The sequence below is a fragment of the Cyrtonyx montezumae genome, unplaced genomic scaffold, assembly GCF_038088225.1.
Source record: "Cyrtonyx montezumae isolate F1298 unplaced genomic scaffold, pur_monq_1.0 scaffold_1, whole genome shotgun sequence".
Lineage (NCBI taxonomy): Eukaryota > Metazoa > Chordata > Aves > Galliformes > Odontophoridae > Cyrtonyx > Cyrtonyx montezumae.
In genome coordinates, this window is record NW_027071825.1 from 16,730,340 (window position 1) to 16,754,949 (window position 24,610).

The 24,610-nt window shown below is 36.3% G+C and overlaps 1 protein-coding gene across 1 annotated transcript in view; it reads right to left on the reverse strand.

The window, feature by feature from the left end:
* Positions 1-24,610, reverse strand: part of DPYD (dihydropyrimidine dehydrogenase) — a 318,162-nt gene that overhangs the window by 119,078 nt on the left and 174,474 nt on the right. Inside the window, exon 14 of the mRNA XM_065742081.1 lies at positions 8,018-8,182. Coding sequence (XP_065598153.1) covers positions 8,018-8,182 — 165 coding nt within the window. The remainder of the gene's footprint in view (positions 1-8,017; positions 8,183-24,610) is intronic.

Here is a 24,610-nt window from a genome sequence, read left to right on the forward strand (position 1 = left end):
ATTTAATTTTATCTGGCAGTTCATTGGCCAGTCACTCAGTAGTGTAAGATCCTTTGCAATGCCCTTACAGTTCAGCTGTCATTTGTCTGCCTACAAGACTTACCACTACCAGCAAAGTTTACATTTTTAAAATTCTCTCTTTTCTCCAGATTGTTAATAACCATTTTAAATAGGACAGAACACAACACAGATCCCCAGAGAACTAAACTGTAGGTTTCTATTCATTGTGAAAATTAAGTATTTATTCCTTAAAATTGTTTACTGTCTTTAGCTAGTTGTATATTCATGTGTATCTCTTTCCTCTAACCTTACAGAATCTTTCTTTTAAATTTTCAGTGAGGGATCCTACCAAACTCTTTTGGAAACCTAAGCTGCTTTCATCAGCTGAGTCTCTTTCAGTGTTCTCAAATCACATTTTTTAAGGTATAGCCTACCACAAAAGCCTCTTCTTTTTTTTTTTTCTCCCTTTTTATTAATTCTATTCTTTAGAAGAGCACTTGCTAATTTGCATGCAAGGGCAGAAAACATAGGGTCTGCAGATCTCTCCTGCAAAAGAAGTGTTAGCTGACCACCTGCCAGTCCTCCACTACTTTTCAAGCCTCAAGCAAATTTGCTACAGATAACATTATTGCCAAAATCAGAAATAAATGCTATTAATAGATAATATTTTTCCTGTACTATCTCATTTTTTCACTGACACCTAAGCATCAAGAAGTCAAAGTCTACAGAATTGTATTTTGTAGCTCAGTCTCATCTCTATTAATATTTTGTTCATATGAGGTTTGAGAATTTGTTATGAACTGTGGAAGAGCCTTTCCCAGAAAACTTCCTTCCTTATAAGAATATGTGGTCTCAAAGGACCAATATATCAACATTTCTGTTGCTAGCTTCTGTTTTTATTCACATATTTTTGCAAATAGAAAATGCTGTGCCTATAGAAAAGGACCTCTGGTGTAAACCCACTGGGTAAATTGAAGTTCTTGATGAATTCCTCCTTAGACTGTAGAGAGGAAAACAAGTTCAGCAAGTTCATGAGGAGCTGAACAGGTGTCAGGAGAAATGAGGACACCCACAGGAGCTGGGAGAGTGAGAACTCCCAAGGAACATGCAGAGGTGTATTTTTCAGTTCTTCTTTACAACAGCTCTTTTCTCCCCCTTTGCTAGGTAGCATCTCACTGTACTATTTTTCAGCCTCCCTTTCCCCTATGGTGAAGGATGAAGAGAAAAAGGAAAGGCAGTTGTATGCTCCATGCTCTGAGACCTCATCTACTCATCACAGCAGACAAAGGATATTGAGAAGTCTTGGCCATTCTTGCACTCCACATTAGCTAGGGACAAGTTCTTGGGCAAGGTAGCTAGTATGAGTATTTTATGAAACCTTGTCCTCCCTTTTCAGCTAGGATTTCCTCTGATGTTAAGGGACTAGGCCTGCTGCCAGCTTTCTGTAGTGAAAGGGATCTTTTCCATATGGTGAATTTAACAACTGCTGTGTGGGTTTTTTCACCTCCTACGAAGCAAGTATGATGGTTGGCTTTGGGAAAATCAAGCTGCAGCAATAACAACTTCTGAAGTTTTTAGTGTGATTTGTGGATCTGAAATTGAGATCGGAGAATCCAGGTAGTTGCTCTGCACTGCTGGGCAGTTCCATGATAAGCAGTGGGCATGCCTATGGGCAGCATGGCCTGTGTCTCCCTCACTCTGTCCTTTCCTGCTGACATGCAAGTGTCTTTTTTTTGTCATTTACAAATGGATTTCACAATCTTCATTCAGGTCTACAGCACATGGATGCTGCTGGCACAAGGTGAGGTCCGCATAGGAACAGCCCCACCCTGCTTATTTTCTTCTAAGTTTGTAGATGTTGTGTCTTCCACAATTAAGCTTGTCCAGGTGTCTGTGCCTTTTCAAGTGAATACATACATATATATGCATCCACTGGAGTATAAAATATGGTTTCCCTATATGGAAAGCTAGATCTATCTATATTAGCCCAAGAAAGAACAGATATGTGTGGAGAATACCCTACTAACAATTTGACATTCACTTCTTCTGAACACGACTCCTGAAAACATGGAGAAGAAGGTTCTGCCTTTCACTTTCCCTAACCACAGAAATTACAAATGTTTTTCCACATTCCAAACACAAATGTTGAAAAAAATAATATCATACATACTCCAAATCCATCATAGTGACTGCTATCTCAAAATGTAAATAATGTGTACAGTACACAACATCCCACAGACCTCTAAACACTCATCAGAAGTAAAAGTCATAATAGTGCCTGCAAAAATGCTCATATTATTCCTAATATGCCGAGTGAGAAAGATAAATTCTACCTGTTCTTACAGTAAAAATGTGATGTCTATGAATTCTCTGTATATTAAAGAAAAATCCAACTTATATCCCTATTATATTTCAAAGAAGAACTAAATGAAAGACTTTTTCAGATATATTGGTCAGTTCTTCCCAGTAACAAGATTATAGAAGATACACTGTTAGTGCAGAAAGGGTAAACATTTACAAAAAATAAAAATGTTTTTCAGTGTACTAGCTGCCCTGTTTCATATCTCCATGGATAAATACAAAGTATAATGTAATATTATACTACTAAGAACTGCAGGAGATCTTTATCTTCTTTAGACAATGCTACAAGTAAGTTGTTTATCAGCCTGGATTCCAATGATCTGCTCTTCTCACTCACACTTCTGGCATGGCTATTCCTGATAGGTGTTCCTAGGACATTCTGAACAAAATTGTTGAACAAAGATATATCTTTAACAGTTTCAGCCTTGAGAAGCTGCTCTCTGCTGACTAACTGTCAGAAGCACTGTCAGCAACGTTCCACACGCAGCAGAACAAACATTAGGAAGACAAGATTTTTCAGCCTAGTGTTGGGGTCCTAGAGTACTGACTGTTTCTAGCAGAAGAGGTTTCTCAGTTCAACACATCACAACACAATATCCGAGTAACAGATGTCGTAGCTGACAATCTGGTATCCTATACAAATTCCTTAGAATCTTACAGCAGCTCAAACTCATTCGTGTTCAGGAAAGAAGCAAAAAATTATGTTTAAGACTTCAGTATACAAATACAGCAATACTGAAAAATATTCAGCATGGCATCTTCCAAGATCCCAGTTCTTTATTTTACAAATTTCTAAGAAAATTTCTGGTTTGTGATGGACTTCTGTCAGGTCTATGGTGAATGACATTTCCCATGCAATTATTTTTCTTCAAGTATCATTTCAAAGGCCTTTATCAGCAGTGCTGTAACCTCCCCTGCATGAGCTCAGACACAAACAATTTACATATTGATATTTTTTTAATTATTTTTTTTTACTTTTGGGTACCAGTTATGGTTTTGGGAAGGTGCTGAAAGGCTACCTGGCAATCGTACCCATCACCATCTCACCGAACCCTCAGTTCACAGTATTTGGTAGATAAATATTTTACCACTTTCAGGCATGTATCTCCCCATGTTTTTCTCCACAGTGCAAATGCTGAAGAGGTTCCACGGTGACATGAATCCCTCTACAAGGTACTGTAAATACACAGACCTGCTTATGGGAGTGGAAGAATAGACATCTGTGTAAGAAGCTGATTAACCAACTCAAACGAGCAGGCTTAGCTATGATAAGCAAAAACTTTGGAAGAAGGCCAGCTTGTAGGCATTTATTCTGAAGAGAAATGTGCTACCAGCAATATATCCAATTCCTCTGCAATCACTGAAAATGATTCTCCAGTCTTCCAATTCCTCTGTGCTCCTGGTTTTACTGGCACATAAAGATTTATTGCCATTACCAGTATTCACAGTTCCCAGCACAGATAACAATTACACTGTAACTGATGTCAAATACCTGAGTATTAAACATCAGCAGTAAGTAAAATTGCAAGGTTCTATAGTTTCCTTTTGAACTTTCTACTGATTATTACAGTTTGTAGACTTGCATAAATAAAAGTAATTTTTTTCCTTTGAATTTTTCATTCCTGATCATATCATGGGGTGAATTCTCCTTGCCCAAATTCATATTTCCTAAGTAACCAGTTTCTTGAGTATATGATAAAATACCATTTTGCCTGCAAAGTACATTAATTCACTATAAAGTCAGGTAACTCCTTAATAAATAGAATACGAAAGCCAGACATATTGTGGCATCAGTGTCAGGTCTTTTGTCCAGCTATCTAAAGCACTTCAAATATCACATGTGCAAGCAAACAAGTGCTCAGGGAGCATCCACACAACAGCTACTTTATGAAAACAATCACCCATTCTTGTCCTTTCCCAAGTCCTACTCAACAGCAGAATATCTCCCTATCTAGTTTGGGTCAGCTGTCTGTGCAGTGTGTGTCCAGGGTCATATCTTGCCTGTCTTCTCTAGGGCAAAGGGAGAAAACAGGAAGGCCCTGACACTGAGCAAGCACTGCTCAGCATGAGTAGAAATACTTGTGGATTACCAACACTGTTTTGGTCACAGGTCTACAGCGCAGTATTGTAGAGACTGCTGTGAAGATAGTTAGTTCCATGGCAGTCAGGCTTGGTACAACACCAAAAGAGGAAATAGCAAGGGAGAAAGCACAGGTCTATTGTGAGCTATGTTTGCTTGAGTCTTTGGAAATTCTCACAGCCATTTCAAACCACTTCAAGCAGATCTTAGGGAAGTCTTCCTCATGCTCATTATGATGTTGATGTAATATTTGTATTACATCGTGGCAACTTTTATTGGTCTTGCTCCAGGTAATACCACTACAGCAGGGAGGAGTGAGAATACTGCTTGTGGATCCTGAAGAATTAATCTCAAACAAGTGCTAATCAGTATTCAATCAGAAAATTTTGATTACCAATACTTTTTTTCACTTTTTTCTTGACCTGCAGATTAATATACCATTTTATACCAGATTACTATACAAATAACATGCTAGATTTTAGGAAGAAGGTGCAAAATTTACCAACAAGGGATCAGCTTTCCATTAACTCAGAAGGGATATTTTCTTATTACATTTAGCACTATGATGTTAGTAACATCATTTTTCTTCACTTTCTCAGTGCAAAATTCTGTCTCCAGCACTAAATTACAAAAAAATCTTTTTTTTTTAATCAATTTAATTCTGATTATTAATTGGACAGGACGATAGATCCTATAGTATCAGATTTTCTATGTGGTCATAAGAGAGAAAAAAAGAAATATTTCATAGACTTGTTAAAAAAAACTTAGTTAACCACGTAAGGAACATGCTTGGATATAACAAAGGCAGGCCAATAAAAATAAGTAAACACATCATCTGGGAAAGAAAAAAGAGATGGAAAACAGAAACAGACCTATTTGCTTCTCACTTTCACAGCTCTCTTTGACTGAAAGGATGTTTTCTGGGCATACAGGAAAGCAGTGAGTGGACACTGTTTTTCACACTACTTCCTATGAAAATTTAGCTATAAACAATGATGAATAAAACCATATGTTTTAAGTGGTATCAAACAAGTTGCTAAAGTAATACCTCACTGAGAGGACTGAAGTATCAGAGGGAAAACAATCCCATTTCTAACTGCAAATCCTAAACAGAGAAGCATCTAATTTATTATAAAGTATATATATTTCTTGAGCCTAAACTGTGAATAATGCCCAATTCCTTAGTTTTTGTTGTTTTCTGAAAAAATGAACAGTAATAACAATATGAAATTAACTGTAGGAAAAAAGAAAAAAAAAGCAAAGTTGAAACAGCACAGATTTTGATAATACTTCAAAAAGAAGTCTAAAAAACCTAGATAATTTTTCCCTCTTTTTCTCTGCTTTAACCTTAAAAGTTTTCAACTCCCCAGTACTATGGATGCAAGTTTCTGCTGTGGGCAGCTTTTGCTCAGGTCCACTCAAACCTTCTCCACTTCAAAAATTCAGGGTTAAAGAAGAGAATACTGGGAAAAGCTGTAGCCGGAGGGGACTGCAAGCAGGAATCAGGCTGCCTGCTGATGGGAAGCAGACTGAGTGTGCAAGGGGGTGCTTGTTCCTGGCCTATAGAAGCAAGAAGTCACAACATCATGAGATTATCCCATTTTGCTCTGTCAGGTGGTTCTCTTTTGCAAAACCATGTGCAAATTTTACTTTAAATCCTAGGCTTTATTAGGGGAATTTAGCCGCCTCTTTTGCATTATAGATTTCTTCTTCCTAAAGACATCTGATATGATGCTGCTGTGGCATTTGCTTCCATTGAGGTAACTAATTTGCTCGTATCTTTATAATTTTAAAGGAAATTTGACTTTAAATTGCTTGTATTACATAACAAAAGTCATTATGTAACAATTTTGATTTGTCTTTAATATTCACAGTAGCAAGGTATGTTTCTTTAATTACTTGTGTCTTTGTCTGTGCTTAGTATTTATCTGAGTGGAAAGGGGCATTCTCTGTTTGTTAATTAAGCTCACCCAGACAGAAACTTCTTTTGGTTTTAACAGCAAAAAAAAACTAAAAAAAATCACATGAAGTTAAAAAAACCCTTTTTAGAGAGGAGAATAGGATTTGAGAAAAAAAACCACCACAAAACAATTTCTGCAAGCTGCAATTATTCAGAGTATTTCAAAATAAGTACTAAGATGTTTCTACTCAGCAAACAAAAATCTGTTTTAAATTCGCAACAAATTTACCATTGTAGTTATGACAGTTCTTAGCTGAGTTCACTGGCACATGTTAACAATCCCCATGGGTAAAGGCAAGGTGCAGTGCTGGGTGTTGTGTTCCCTGCCCACAATGCCCTTATCAGCCCTATGGAATCCACAGCAGCAGCCACAGCTAGTAGGAGCTGAATGCACATTATGAAGGTAATAATCCATATACAAAGGAATGATCAGAAGATGCCCACCCTGGGAACTACAGAAGAGTGGGACTTCTTCATCCCACATGCAGAGCTAGGTCTCATAAAATGAGGATTTTCCTTTTGAAATGGTTGCTAGTGCTTTCCCTCACAGGAGAGAAGAGTTTAACCTAAAGCACAAAATTCTGTAAGAGATTTTTGGTGAAGATTGCTATAGGAAACCATTCCCACAGTAGTCTGCATACCTGTGATACCCAGGACTTAGACAAAAGGACGTTAAAGTCAGAGAATTACATCATATTTAGGTTCAAACTGTCACTATTATGAAGCCCAGCCACAGTAAATAAAGTGATGTGAACCTGAGCAAAGAAACACACGGTCCATGTACACTGAAGTAGGACATTATACATGCAATATTTAACCTCTACTTCAAAAAATGTGTGTAAGCACTCTTATTTCAACTTCAGGAAGAAGAGAAAAATCTGACTGCCTTCATGTCATGATGTACTCAGGAATGTTCTCTATTTTGTTAATAGCTGAACCATGGAGGTGATAACTTCAAGACAGAAGATAAAACCAGGCTGTGGGATTTCAATCTCTACCTTGATGATGATTGAGGTGAATTTTACTTCCCACCTTGCTGTTCTTATTCAGTAGAACAGGAACTGAAAACCACTTATGCCAGCTAGCTGGCATCATTGCTCACAACTTTTATTACCTTCCAGACACATATTCCCCATAGCCAAGAAAGCACTAAAAAACCTCTCTCCAAGTAGTAAAGTTAACTTTAAGACAGTGTTGTTTCTTTTTTCCTAAAGAAGGCAATTACTTAGCTTTCACATTTGGATTAAGAATGAAAAGAACAAAGACTGCTTTTATAATCAAATTCAGTTCACAATGAAAATGAATACTATTGGTTTCATCTTTCAATATGTTGTTAAATACAGACTTATTGCATCCCTAACTGGGATCAGCCCTTTCCTTGCAGTCTATTTGAACATAAACATCAGCCAAAATGAAAATGATTGTTCTGTGTTTTTGTAAAAAAGTATTTCATAGCATTTGCTGTCCCAAAAATTATTTGGATGAGCTTTTCTGTTTTTTAATAAAAGCCATCGGAAAGAAATTGGCATTCTATTTACTAAACATTAAATAAATGAGCTTTTACAGATCTACAAAAAAAAGTTTTTAAATATACTTCATGATTGAGCAGTACTTACTTGGTTTGGGAAGTCACTCTTCAGTTCAGTAATACTTCTACACCAATATGCTGCTGTTTTCTCACTGATTAGTTCGATGTTCAGAAAAGAGCCTTGTCCTGGGCCATAGATGGGACCCGAAGTAACTCCACGCACAATTCTCGGAGAAACATTGGTCACAATATCCTGGAAAACAGTGAGGCCTGTTCAGAAATCAAAGTCACAGGTCCAGTCTTTAATAAACCTGTATGTTAGACGTTACATACAAAGTGATACGAGTAAAAGAGATCAAGATCAAAACATAGAAACAGAAGTAGTTCAAATTAAGATCAATGCTGCAATCTACAATATTTCTGAAGGTAAACATGAGGTTAGCAAACAATTTTGAAACAGACAGTAAACACACAAAATGTTGCCTTGTTTAGTAGTCCTAATTAATCTACAGTGTCACCATATCTGTATTTACAAAGGACTGTAAATTCTGATATATTTAAAACTAAAGAGAAACATAGATGGTAAAACATTCTTTTTGCCAATATCCAATTAAAAATAATTTTGAGTAAAGGTCATTTATTTACAAATGTATTGGAATTATTTGTTTAAGTACCCCTCCTCACCATCTTGTCATTTTTAGTGAGATAACATGAACCTCCATTAGTATATAGCAATTAAGGTCAATTTACATATTTTAATTAAGAACCATCCCATATAAAACAATTAGGGTAATAGGCATACTAACTGGATTTCATAACATTTGGACGTTTTTCCAACTAGATAGACAGGAAACCTTAATTAGCATTAATTAGCACTGATCTGCATATGTTTGATAAGGCATACCCTTGCCACAAAAGATTATTTATTCCTAAATCTGCCAAATGCTACAGTTACAGAGGATAAAGGGACTTTTCTACACACTGTATGTAAATTTGGGATAATCTTCATTTGTTTATAAAGTTGAATTACTTATTATACAGTAAATATGCACTAATATTTTATAGTGATAGTTAATTATATGTCCATTTACATATGTAGAAATGATTCAAAGTAATCTCCTCAGTTCATCTATTTTCAGGCCTAATAACAAATCTGGAACTTGGACTTCACAGTAATTCCTAATTTTCTTATTAGAATATTTTCCCTTAATCACAAAAGCTTCACCTCCATCTCAACAGTTAAGATATATTTTCAGAATAAATAAATAAATAAATCTGGAATGTTTTCAGAGTTGGTGCAAACCCAAAACAAACTTCAAAGTACACTCCCCTCATTCCCCAAACAGTTTGCACAAATCGCAGCTTATGCAGAAGAACCATTTATATCAGTTTGCTCTGCATTAACCTCCTTTTTCACTGCCTTTAAACAGCCTCAGAGGAAACTGCCATTTAACTCCATCCAAGAAAGCTATTCCTACATGTAGGCCAGCACTGTCACTTGTTGTTTAGCAAGGGAAAACAAGTGAAGCTGATGACCAGCCTCCTGCAAGCACAGCATATACTAATTTCCAGCAAGTGAGTGTTACCCTGACCACGCTTCACGTTGCCAGGAGCTTCATTTTTCCACACTCTGGGTGAGTAGGAAGCCTTGCAACCGAGGAAGCACTAAGTCCATGCCACCAGCCCATCCTCTAGGTCAATGAATGGGGCTCATTTTCCACCCTGTGGCTGACTTGTGGCTGTGTGTGGCAGGCTATGCTTGGAGCCGTCTACGGTCTTGGTTGTTTTCTTAATGTGTGCACGTGTAATGTTCCTCTCCCACTCCCTCTTGTTTTACTAAAGGTAAGAATTCAAACACTGACATACTGCAAGCTTTGAAAAAAACTCTTGTGAGACAGTCACAAAGCCTCATTCTGCTTCCATACAAAAACACTCCAAAGTTCCTGCATCTGCTTTGGATCTCCAGGCAATCTCTTTTAAGAAAAGAGTCCCTTGTTGAGACCTTGAAACTGTTGTTGAATCCCCATGGCTTCAGCTCACTCTGTCTTGCAGTCATTGCCAACATCTGAAGGCCAATTTACCTCTGCAGGACCCCACGAAGCTGAATCAGGTACTACAGAGTGCTACACCTTCACTTTAATGACCACAAGAGATGCACAGAGCCACACAAAACAATAAACACACACACTTTTTTGCCTACATTTCCTTACTCTCTTGAATTTTCTTTGAGATTCTGTGAGATCCCCTTTGGTGCTTGGAGCCTTTTCCCTGTTGTCCCCTGCCAGCTCACAGCTGCTCTTTCAATCAGCAGCTCCCACTGCCTCCCTGCTGCCTCAGTCTCACAGGACCCCTCTGCTGCGCCCTGCACCACTTTGTTATCTTTCCTGACCAAGCTGCTTCTGCTTCCAAAAATCCTTCCTGGCTTTGAAATCCAAACATTACCACCTGGCTCTTTTGTCTTGGTTCCCCTCGAGAGGAATGGGCTGTCCTTATTCAAGATCCCATTACTCATTTGCTTCTCCTAACTCAGACTGAGCAGGATGGAGTGAGTTTGTAATGACTGACACGCTGGCACTTCTCCTGGCTCTCGTTAGCACATGACAGCCCCAGACACAAGGAGACTTACAGTTCAAGGAAACAGAATGGAATTTATAACTTATGTGATGATTCAAGGAATCTGTCTATGTACATACAGAATGAAATCACACCAATGACAGAAGATTGTCTCTTTGACATAGGTGTGAAATACCCATACAAAACTTGCCTTACTGTTGTCTTCAGTCTCCTGTCATAGCTATGAGAGCTAAGCAGGGAAATGATCAGGGAAGGCATCTAAGTTTATTTTGCTAAGGCATGGACAATCCTGGTTGATGGCCAATTGTTAGGATTCTTCTGCAAAACAGCAGGTAAGGCAACTGCAGTAACCACAGGGCTCCACAGCACACCAGTGATGGGACAAGGAGTCCTTGGTGGTTTGAATTCTGATTTTCTCTGAATGTAGTAATGGTGTGGACAAATTCTGGTGCTCATCATTACTCTTCTGAAACTTCAGGAAAGAGCAGAAACTCTCCTGTTACGCACACAACCCTTTTACTCTTAACACATGTATAGAAGCTACCATGGAACTGATGCAAGAAACTTGAGAGGGAATGCTTTTGCATATGAAGCGAAAACTCTTGGCTTTAAGAAAAGCTGGCTGCTACAGAGATGACCCCACTCATATATCCCGGTCCCAGGATGCAGGTAACAGTATATTTCTGCATGTAGAAATAGCAGAATGTCCCTAACTCTAAAATGAAGCAAATATTTCTTATCCGCCCATGAGAACAGAAGCAATAAAGTATCCATCGGAAATGTAGCACAAAGCTTTCATGTAGCGCGAAGTCTGAGGATAAAAAACTCTTAATGAAGAGCTACTGAGGGAGAACAAATCTTATCTCTGACCACAAAAAATATAAAGCTGCGGGGAAAAAAAAAAAGACTAAAAAATTAATCAGTATTTGCGAAAGTAAACAGAACAGTACATAGAAAATTCATTCATTTCCTGGGGAAATGTCACAAATTAATAAAGATTTCAGGATTAGGAATATTGTATTCCACACTAGATTCCAGCAAAACAGTGTAGTGTTGGAAAGTTAATGCAAACCAGGAGAAACAGTGAGAACAAATGGAACTGAGGGCCAACTGTGACGCATGAATATTTCAGATACTGATTTTTTTCTTTTGCTTCAAAGGTTGATTCTCCTCCCCAGTAGGGCACACTGACAACTGTACCAAACCGTCAAATATTGCTAGCTTGGGAGATCAGCAAAACAGTTATGTTAAATAGATAAAAGTGCCAATATTCTGCAGATTTGGAGTCCCCTTTTCTGCCGGAGAACAATTCTCCTATTCTGATGACTTTAGATTGTCATTGATTTAGATTGTTAGATTAATTTGCATTATATAAATATTTTTGTTCCCGTTGGTTAATTAAAACACTAATAATGATCTGAGACATTGATCAGGCCCCATTTCCCTTAATAATCCTTGAAGTTTGCAGACAGATCCTCAAATTCCAAAGTGCTTAAGTCCTATGGACTGTGAGTTCTGAGACCGGATCTTTCAGATTAACCCCAAACACTCAGCCATTTTCTGTAAGACGTATTTAAATGAAGGTGCTAATCAAGATAGAAGCCTGTGTCTTACTATTCACTCTAAAACTGGTTTTATTTCACATTTTGTCCATATTTACAGTTACCAATTGCCACAGATTTTTGTATTGTCATGATATAACCATGCTGCTTAAGCATGGGGAGACATTTATGTTTGGGCAGCAGTGACATTTTGAGTTTTGAGGGACAAAGTGGGGTCTCAGGCACAGTGTTAGATCATGCAATATACACATTCATTGTGTGTTTCTGCTAAAGTGATCAGTAGAGAAATAATTCACATTGTGAATATTAACATTGGCATCTGTAGGCGTGAAAGTTAATGACCCATAGAAATGAATCAGGCTATTCACTCCTCTCTCAGAGTTATTGTTTTAGGGGAATCAAAAAGACAGCTCTTCATTAACAGGGTTCACACTTCTTTTCACAATCATCTCTGATAGAAATTAAAAAATTTGGAGAAAAATGTTACTTGAAAAGATGAATTACTATGGAATATAAGATAAAAACAGTTTCCCATAGCCTCATGATCATGTAATTAGTGTAGCTATATTAGTCAAATGTAAGAATCAAAAGTGTAAAGCTATATAGTTTTTCATATCAAAGCTCTAATATGCTTCTATTAATTTGCAGATCTTGAAGCATTCTTTTTCATCCATTTTTTCCCAAAATACCATAGCTAATTATATTTGAATAAACACTTGAGAAAATAAAGTAGCTATAGGGAGCACATGTATTTATGACATGGAAAGAAAACTAGAAATGGTACCTTAAATTAATATATTAACCAGTTGTGCACATATGAAATCCTGAAGTACACATGGTCTGCAATGCAAAGATCCACAGTACAATTAAGGTTCCTGGTAAGATTTGGAAATTTTATATGTGTATTGAATGACAACATAGCAAGTATTAACTTGGTTTTCTTTCACCCGGGAGGGCTTCTGAGACACGGAATAATTTGCCTCTCAGAGTTGGCCTTCAAAGTCAATGAAAGTCATAAAATAGTTCAAATTAAGCATTTTTCAAATTTAACTTATTAAAGCAGATAGGATTTAGTGACCTTCGCCAATTTCTTTCCATTAATATGAGAAAAAAGATTTAATACAATGAGTTGATTACTATTTTTTACAAAGTTATTTTGACCTTTCTTTCTTTCAGTGAGCAAGGACATTATACTTGCCAAGTGGAGTATCTGCCTGTACAGTCCTCAGGCTGCATCTCACAAGGATGCAGCCACACTGTGCTCATCATGAAGATGAGATACAAGTAAATGCCTTGTTAAGAAAACTGTAGTTGAGTGTCTCCATACAGCATACTTAAGGTTAATAAACAGTAAACTGGAATATGTAAAAAAGCCCACGTGTAATTTTCTGCTTTGTTATATTCAAAAAATATTTGTTATATTCTGCTTTGTTATATGTCAAAAAATATTTGTTGTTCAAACGACGAAACACATTGCATGTAAGCAAATTCTAGAGGACCCCTTTTCTCCACATAATCAAAGAGCTATTGAAAGAGCTGCAAAGATTTCAAAATACAATACATGTGAAACATTTTTGAAGTCCATCTCCTAAAGGCTCTTATCAGTCTCTCGACATCAAATTTTACTTTTTTCCTATAGTTTTCACTAATTACAGTAGAATTGGACAATTTCACCAATGTAAAAATAAGGAGGAGAATGAGAGGTGCCCTTTTCTGCCTAATATCACAAGTCACTACAGCTTTCTGGAAATCTGGCTCACTATCGTTTGTACATCCTCACAGATATGAATGGCATCATAGACTTATGTCCTCATAATTCATTGCCAACTCTCATTCAAGGTCTTGTGATGATTTGCCTCTTCTGTGACTCAGCTGTCTAGCCAGACTGTGTCTAGTATCACCCCTTCTGGAGCTTTAACCATCTATAAAAGCCAAGTGAATCCTGAAGCAACAATACTACATCACAGAGCACTGTTCCTATACATCCCTTATGAGCTGTTCTTCACTTTCTCTCCTACATCAGAGCTGTGAGGCTTGTGATAGGGTTCCTTTTCTGAGGCTCAGATTAGTGACTTGCGCTCTTGAATTTCTCCTTAGGACATAATTTTTTCAGCTGAGCTCGTCTGTTCCTTTTAGCAGAAAGCTAAATCCACTGCAAGCACCTCCATAAACAAATTCCATCCATTATATCAGTTACAACCATGCAGATTAATGGAGCCCATTAACTTCAACAAAGACCTTACCTGATCCTGCTGGATTTTTATGATATATTGCCAGACTGGTTCATGAAGCAGGGCAGGTAAATTCTACTATGACTTCTGCTCAAGAAAGTTAGACTTGGCAGATAGCACCTCACTGTGCACAAACCATTGCACTGTTTTGCTTTCCAGGTTATGTTGTACACAGTGTTACCTGTTGATTTTCTAATATTTGTATTTAGTACTTTAATTTAATTTGGACATGGAATTAAACAGAGTTTATGTTTTCCACACTAATAGAAAACTTCAGCAAAGTTGCTTCTTCACTCTCTCCTCTTCCCTTCATTGAATATTTAAAAAATAAACAAACCGGAAAATACCTCAACAGAAAAACTTATCTCAGACCATCCCACCATGCAGAAACTTCTGTAATCTCTCCATTGCCAGCTATAATCAATTTAGTGCAATGCAGATGCCTCCTTTTTTTCATCACATTTGTGAGTGAAGTCTAGACTTAGTCTACGCTTTCCTCTTCATTGGTTTGCTTCTCTTCTTCTTCTATTGATGGGATATGATAGAATGATGTAAAATAATTATTTTTCAAGTTCTTCAGCAAAAATAAGAACTGTATTAAAGATCTATTATTTCCTCAGCCTTCCACAATCATTCACATTGGCAAATTAAAGTATGAGAGTACTGATCACTCCACTAATACAGAAAAGATCTTAAAAAACAGCCATGCTTTTATTTAGCAATTACACTTCTTCATATTGTACTTTTAAGATCAATATGCTATAGAGGAAAAAGAATAATATATCCCTATCTGTCTTTTGATGGCTGTTTGTCATGTGTTTGCAAAATAGGGTTAATCTAATTGGATGTTATTTGTTTCTGTTTCTTTTTTTTTTTCTTTTCCCAACAATGAAAATATGCAAATAACAGAAGTCTGGAGTAAAAACAGTGCTTCTAAATCTTCCTTAATATTCTACTCTGTTTTTATTCTGAATAATTGGAGTTATGCAAACTATTAACAAAATCAAAAACAAGCAAACAAAAAAACGCATTACCTCATCATAAATGTTTTTACAACATTAAACTATGCCATTTGTGTATATTAAACCAATTTAACATTACAGCTCCAGCAAGCAAGCTAGCTTTCCAAATCAATAAGTTAGCACAGAAGACTGCAGCCCCATAAGGGAAAAAGCAATGCATCAGGATTTTGAAAAAGAACTGCTGAAGCACTTACATTGTATGAAAGACAAATGACAACTGCTTAGAGGTTTTGTTACTGTGCATTTGACATTTTTATACTGTCTCATTAGTGCTTTAAGATATAAATGTAAGAATGCATGAGAAACTTACGGATGTCTAACTTAATTTCAACCTAAGCTTTTGCCATGGATGCTTGCTTGCTCAGCACACCACCTTTCTTAGCAATGCAGTTTTCAGACAGCAAGACATCACTACTGATAACTTATGATTAAGACAGCAAAAACCCAAGCTCTTTGGATAACCTTAACAGACCACAGTATAAGAGAAGAATTTACCCTTTTCACCTTAGGACAATTACAGGGCAATGTCATCCCCACTCTAAGTCAAGTAAGAATCATCTGCTGCCCTGGCTTAAAAAGCAGCAGTCTCCCAGTGGTTTTTAAATTCATACATGATGATTTGGTTAGAATTCTTATTTTTGTAGACCAAGGTTCCAAAAAGTAATAAATTAGATTAAAGTATGAAACAAAAGCAACACAAAATATGATTAAAAGTTAAAAACAACAACCACACATAACAACCAAAAGCAAACAAACAAAACTGGAACAGTAGCTTTAGCATTTATGCCAAATGTACTCCAGTTGAGTCATATATTTTACAAGAAAATGTTGATTTGAATCTTTCTCTATGATTACAAATTTTCTTAAGTAATTGTACAAAAATATATTTTTAAAGCATGTTTGTTATGTTTTAAAAATAGTATTTATCTAAAATTTAAAATAAAATTTGTTAATTTCCTTATTTTTGAGCTATTTGTTCTTGTTTTTAGATGTGAGAATGCAAAGATGTTTGTACTGTAACTAGAAAAGATCATTTTTATACTGAATTACATCCTACAGTAATTTGCCTTGACAAACAATGTCTAGATGTAGCATGCAACAGAATACAAAAAAGCAATCTTTATCACAAGGTTAAAATTAGTCTTTGAACAAAAGATGCTTTCAAAGCAAACTCAAATTCTCATCAGCTTTATAGCAGTGTCTTTGGGAGAGAGAGAGAAGCGAGGGAGGAAGAGAAGAGAAAGAAAAAAACCTGAAGGACATTTGAAAAATTTCTTGCTAATGTGTGCATACATTTTATCAGTTTTCTGATAAAGGTATAAGCAGTAGGACATGATTAAATTTCTGCACTGTGGTCAAAACTATAACTGTGGAAAAGAAGATCTGTAGTTCATAAGTGAGAGTTCTATCTATATTCACTCACATTTGAATGTTTCTTTTCAGTGTCCATATCAGTCTATATCTTTTATGACTAGTAATAAAAAGATCCCCAAAACCCAAATAATTCCTCGGTTCATGTGTCGGGTTTGGGTTTTTCTTTTATTTATTTATATATTTGTTTGCTTGTTTGTTTGTATTTAAGGTTTTTAGTTTTATTTTAGTTAAAAACTTAGAGGTATCACAGTGAAGCATTTTATTCTGGGCTGCGCTCTGCAACTCCATGAAATGCAGTCACTGACAAAGAAGTCAGCAGCAGATGGTCACTGCTGCTTTTGTAATTGAAGAACAAAACTCAAGAAAGCACCTTTGGAATCTTTTGAAGTAACTACAGCTTCAGGTATATTCCTGAAATTAGTTTTTGCACTTTAAGAATGGTGCTGGGATCTACTAAGAAACAACATCTTTGAGAAATCATTGTTTCAGACTCTATGAATAGACACTACTCATAAGCAACTCACAAATCCCATTCAAAATCAGCCTGGGAAATCTGGAGGTTGGATCACAAAATATTTCTGAATTAGAAAATTTACTACACCTAATCAAAGTTGTACAGCCAGCCCTGTTTTTCAGCATAGATCTCATTTAGAATTAGTGAGAAAAGAGCTCAAGTGCTATTGAAGCAATTGTTAACTGCCTTCATAGCTGAGTAACCAAGTCAAATGAGTGGAGCTAAGGAGAGCAGGCAAAGTTAGCTTAAGGCAGTTATTATTTTAGCACCCAAGCTGGCATTTGCTGATTAGGCACATGCTAAAATGTTGATGTGAGGTGGCCACACAGCTACAACTGTTCCCGTCTGCTCACTTTGTCCCAACAGATCAGAGACATATGAACACAAAGGTTGAGTTTTACTGATGTAAAGTGTTATCATCACTTGCTGTCTACACCAGGTCTCTTCTGGTGACCATAGTCTCTACTGCTCATCATTTAACTAGAGGTTACTATTAGCATTCAATTACCTTTCCACAGAAACCTCTGATTCTTTTAGACTTGCAATACGACATTCATACATTACCATAATCATTATTTAATAATGCCCCCATAGCTTTAAAAAAATCCAGGAAATGCCTTCTGTTACTGTTGCTGACAGATAACCAATGATAATATTTTATCTAACACAATTGTTTGCTAACTATTCTAATTAATATCAGTGTAATCCAGGTGACAAAAGTGGTAGAAAGTATAAGCCTTTGCAAATCTATTTCCAACACAGAGACTAACTACAATAAAACAAAATGCTATATGATAGTAGCACAGATAATCCCTGAAATATTAGGCTAGCACAACTTGAAATGATATCAAAACTCTGTTTACTCTCCTGGAAGTTATATCTTTGCTGCCAACAGATTATTATTTGTACAGCTTGGATGAAGTATCTGGCAAGTTTTATTGAAAATCTTAAACTCTGTATCTGTAACTCACTTTTGTTCTTAAAAATATTTGTGAGGTATTTCTGGAAATAACCCAGAGAAAATGCTTGAAAGTGATCTACTGGATTCTATCATTCATCTGCAAGCAAGCATTGCAATACTAATCATTTGAGGGAAAATGAATGGAGTAAAATAGGAACACAAATATCTGCATAGACTTCAGCTTTTGATCTGCTTTCCTTCAGAGAAATCTATAAAGATTCCAAAGACCTGTGTGCAAATTTTGAAATTTAATGCATATTAATTAAAATATCCTAGTTCAGTTGATGATGCTAAACTTCAGGAATTTCAGACAAATATTGTTGAATCTGCCCATGAAATGGGAAGGAAAAGGCAGTCCAAAAAATCTAAGAAACAAGCAATTTAATGCTACACTAATTAGATAATGAGGTCTATTCAATTTAAAATTGTTGAAGGAAATAGCAAACTGAGAAAATGGAGGTGACTATCTGTATAACAGAATGTACCACAGGGTTTAACAAAGCTCCTGTCAGCAACTCCGGACACCTGTATCAAGCTCACTTATTACCTAATAAAATATTAACATGTCTTGATCCAATCTATGGTACAATTTTAATTACTGTTTTCTCATAGGGAAACCATATAATCAATGTATTCATAGCTATTCCTAGAGGCTGTTTTGTGAAGCTCCATTAGTAAATTGTAAACCAGCACTAAAATATTTTCCTCCAGATTGCTTTAAGTAAATCAAGACTATTATATTCTCCTAGGAAGAGGGGAGAAAAAATGACTCCCTTTCAGGGTAGAAAATTATGATTTCTTCACTAAACAAGAAGAAAAACGTTTTACATACAATCCTTTTTAAAGAAGAGTTAAAATTCTTGCACAAAGAATCAACATTGGAGAGTTATAAAACATTAAAGTTAGATTAAAATTTATGTATAAAACAAAATATTTTTATTCCTGGATTAAGTAATTAAGAGAAGAATCACATTATTCCCTTGAAGCATGTATTTAAATTATCTTCTGAGGATGAATTGCAAATACCAAGGTATGTCTAGAACATACCTGCAGCATTTTCTTTTTCCATTAGGACTAAGAATGCTTAAATACTTTAAACATTGACTAGTATCTGGCTGTACTTAGGGGTTAGAAATTCAAGGAAATTATATCAATTCTATTTGGAACATTATTAAAATTTCCAAAGTTTCTGCTCTCAAGTGTCATTAAAAAATTTCAAGTTATGTATAAAGTGCACAGAGGTGGTAGAAGCCTTACTGCATCTAGGGGAATCATATATTTTACATTCCAAAGAAAAATCTATCCATAGTGATTCCACCTGGGTGACATAAGTCCCCTAAATGTAAACTTTTTTTTTTTTTTTTAATAACGCAGCCCTTTCATCTTTTCCTGCGCATGACTTCAGTTGAAGCTAATATATCTTTTGCCTGAGAAACTGCAAAACTGATCCATTTACTGCTCTCATAGCCTGATTAGCTGTGGATTTGGACACTTAACATAATTGTGGGAAAAAATAAATTGTGATAGTAATAACCAGCACTTTAACATCTAGTTTGAGATTAAAAGAAAAATTAATTCAGAACTAGATTTTATATGGGATCTTTAAAACAGGTTTTGATTTTTGCTACTTTGAAATTCATGAAATAAAACTAGTATTGTCCTCTTCGTGTTTACTATGAAAATGGAGGGAATACATAAGACTATGTAAACTGTTAGAATTTGTTTTCATAAACATAAATGCAGTTGAAATACTATCAGAATAGTTTTAAACTAGATAAACTGACAAAAAATATTCTTGGAAGTCCATTACAGATCAACTTGCAAGGACTCTCAACTCCTTTTCTCTAAATTGAACTATCACTCTGACTTAGTTACATTTTTTGGAATGACAACAGTCTTTTCCTGGCTCCCTGAATGATGGAACAAACCCTGCTAGGGTGTTATAATTTGTGAATATGCAGTACAACTCCAGTCAGAAAGCTGAAAGTGAACTCGTGGCATGATGTGTACAGCCCTGAAAGAGATTTGGGAATGCAGGGTCCAAGTGGGCTATATTCCAAAGGGCAGAGCCAGCACAGCAATAGCTGAGAGCACTGTGTATCCATCCAGCAGTCCTCATAAGAGGCACCACACACAGGCTCCATAATCTAGAGTTATGAGGTTTTCCTCTCAAGGGCCTCAAAACAAGGAATTCCAGTCTGATGGGCTGAGTCTAGGTTACCAGACTGAGCTCTTAATAAACAAACGGTACTTACACAGGTTTTAACTTCTCTGACAGAGAGGAACCCATGCAGACAAGTACTGAAATGCACATAGAATTCCTGTGCCAAAGAACAAGCCCTGATTTCTCTCTGCTTATGCAGGACACACAGGTTCCAGTCTCCGTTTTTTCTTCCACTTCAACCTGAAGTTTCATGGCAATAAGTTAATAACATATTTCCTTTGAAAACTCAGCCCCTGAGAAGAAGGCAGAAATTTCAGAATTCAAAGCAGCAGTCATTGTAAGATCTGAAATTAGCCATGCTGTATGGCAATTCCTAGCAAGAGGGCTCTCTACTTGACCACTTAAAATAATATTCTGAGCTGGCCATCTTATTTCTCATTAAATGCCTATTATTAGGCCTAAAATATCAGCACTTTTAAGAGTCATTCCTCTGGTCTGTCAGTTAAGTAAATATGATCATCTGAGGAACCAGCAGGCATAAATAGATAGGCTAGATGAAAGTCCATTCCCTGTGGAATCAATTGGAAGGTGTTTGTTAGAAACCTAACTGCGGTTGGGTTTCATATGGGAAATCTGTGGTAAATGTTCACATTAGTACAGCCACAGAGATGTCAGAAGGTGTACAATGGTAATATCCCCACCTTCGACACCAGTGATATTGCTGCTGAGACAGGCTGCAAGAGGCTTGTGCATGCTCCAATCTGAAATACAGGGAGTGAATCTGCCCTGAGTTACAAGGGTTACAAGGGATGGACTGACCTCCAGGCTCTCCATTTATTCCATTAGAATCTTCATTCAAAACTGGGACGTTGATCTAAAAACCTGCTGATTCTAAATTAAAAAAAAAAATCACAGTTGTATGAGGAGAAACATGCTTCTTCCTTATCTTGATTATACATAATTCCATTAGTAACAGATAAACAACATATAGAATATCTTCCCATTCCTTTTATTTTCCAATCACAGAACTATAGGGTTCAAAGCACAGCTCACTACAAAACCTCACTGAGGAATAGGATATATTTGCTACTGACACATACCAGATCAGACAAGAATTCTCATCCCTCCTTATCAATGAAACAAAGTTTGCATAAGGACCAACAAGAACTCCGTATTACAGAGATTCATAATTCCTCCCTATATATAAAAAAAACCAACAACATTGATATTTGCTTCTTGGACAAAATTTACATTTGTATTCCCATGTACATAGATTAAATTACACAGTACAGCCAGTGGTTACTTATCTTAAGAAGCAAAACTACAAGGTATACAGGCAGGCATGGACTGCATGCTTCTGCTTTTGAAGGTAGTAGAAAATTTGTTTTTACATCTTCACTTATCTTAGACAACCTTCCCTTAGGTGACATATTGGCTTGTGAAGCTAGTACAGAATGGGCCAGTGCTTCTTTGCTGGACATCTAAGAGCTGCAGGGCCAAGAATTTTTTGCACGCAGAGATGCAGCAGAAGCTTTATTCGTTGTGGTATTTAAACAGTATTTTGTAAACTGCAATGCAAAATATTTAAGTGTACTATCACAAGGATGTCAACAAATGTTTTGGAAAATTCTAGATTTACTGTGGGTGGTAAGCCACATGGGCATTATATACACTCTTAATGACACACATCTTTTCATGATGTGTCTTCATATATTTGAATTTTATTTGAACATATATGTATTTTATATACATATTTGAAAAATAATTTTCATAATTTTCAGTTCGCATGATTTGTACTCCAATGAAACATTCCTTTGCTACTCCATCATCAAAGCATTCATATATAAATCTGAGTGCTGCTTGAATTGCTGTTCTTTAAAACAGGCTTCTCTCACACCAAATCCATTTTGTTCTGCAATAATGCAATGCATTTTGTTTGTGAAAATATCCGCATATACTTTTTATTTACAGGTACTGTATTCTGTTCTGTGAACTCACCAAATTTTAATTATGCATCATTACCTAACTATACAGACAAGAGTTTTCCCCCCATCTAAATTGTGAATACTAGCATTTCAAAAGATGTTTTCTTTTTTAAGTGAAGATAAGTTACTGCATTAAAAATAAATGAGCTATTTTTGTCAGTTGGTTGGACACTGAGTACACATAATAAATCACCAAGAGAATTGCATGCTAGTCTGCGTGCTAACCTTGAGTTGAAATTTTTCTACTGCCTGCAATTCAGAAGACAATAAGATGTTTTACCCAATCAGCTGATCAGCTGAAGGAACTCAAAAGACTGAAATGGCTTAGAAATATACAGGCTTTTAGATATCAAATTACCTCTGGAACCCCCTACCCAGAAGTAACTAACAAAACCCATTTGAAATACAGCTTCAATATTCAAAAAAATCAATAATTTAAACCACAGGTTGAACATTTTTACTGCCTTCACTGCAGACTACTGGTTTCTTTTTTTTTTCTTGAAATGAAGATGCTAATGGTACCAAAGGGGAAAGCTCCAGCCAGAAGAGATACATGTGTGCAGGCATGGATTGGCTAGGAATGCTGGTTTGCCCTCCCTCTTCTCTGTTATGTTTACATAAGATCTCATCAACTCTCATTTCCATCATTTAAAAAAAATGTTTTACTTCCTTTCATTTAATTCTTCTGTCCATGAGAGCTGAGCTATATCAAGATGCCCCATGGTAAACATACATGCTGAATTCAAATGCTACAGCCTCAATCTTGCTATTAAGTCGCTTTTTTTTTTCTGAACTGTCACTAGTGTCATGATCTTCAATACCAGAATTGTGAGTTCTTGTGCAAAGCACAATGTGGGCGATGCTGTATTACAACACCTACATCATAAAGCATGTCCAATGCATCCTACAAGAAATCAAGTATGGATGGTCCCTTGCCTTTGATAAAAGCTCAGTTAGTGTCTGGCACTATTATTTTTCTTAAGTTTTGTTAAAGGAAGAATGTAAGAGAATGAAAACAAACAAACAAACAATCAAAAAAACCCAATGAAATTTACACAAGAAAATACTTATGTATCTCTGTGTAGGCAGCTCCAAAAATATAATAGGAACAATTTTTGTTACAGTAGTAAAGCATTACTTTTTCTGGTTAAGATGTACACGAGAAGTTGCAAGATGGTCTTTGGTTTATAGTTTTAGTACTTTATCCTCATATACATTCTTATTCTCCCCTTCAGTACATTTACAACATTTTCTAATCAAATGGCTAGAATGAAAAAGAAAATATAAATGACATTACGAGGGTAAAGGTGCTCAAGTAAAGAAAACTGTGTTTGCATACCTATGGTTTTATTGTAAAGACTATGTTGGCATTTCCAGGTTAAAATATCTGTTCCTAGGAGAAAGTAAAAATCCAACAAGATAATACTCACTTATGAATTTTCTGGCTGATAAATTCATTTAATTTTAGTCCAAGATAAATGCAGATTTTTGCCAGGAATAAGAAATGACAACAGTATAACTATTACAAAAATGTGACACTTAAAAATTTGTACTGCAAAACTTCAGAGATGGACTCCATTATTCCGCTGTCCCTGAAGGCACAAAATTTCTCCGGGTGTCAAGGAAAGAAATCCATAAACGTAAGCAGAGAAATTCATCTGAGTTTAAATACAACAGGCTATGGGAAGATAAGATTTTGTTTATTTATGTGCTTGAGATCTGCATTACCTTCATATGCAACCACCCATTCCAGGTACCCCTGGCAGGCTTTAAAAGTTAGCACTTACACAACAGCAGCAAGCAACTGACCTGAGAACAATGCTCCTGGCGTTGTAACATGAACAGAGCACCTGGAAACTTAACATTCATCCTTTTCTTAGTTTTGGCAAAAATAAGGAGGAAAAAGTCTCTCGAGTCTGTGCTGGAGTCAACAGCCTGGCTGCTACAGCTCACCATGGTGCAAGAGCTCTAAGCATATGTACCAACAGTGCTCAGAAGAACTGCCAGCATCTCTTCCCCTTCTGGCCCAGCATAAATGGAACACCAATATGGGCAGGGAACATTCTCAGTTCCCCAGTGAGGTACCTTATAACATCAAAGCATAAAGTTTGTTACCACCCCCAATATTTAGATAGATGTAAAGTGTAGCCTCATATAGCAAGCACTGGCAGTAGTTTAATCTTGAAATGCAAAGCATGGATACTTTTAGCTAGGCCTGCATTCAGAAAATAAAAGGGGTTTACTCTTCTGGTTCTTATCTACTGCTACAGCAATGGCCTGCAACAGGACTACAA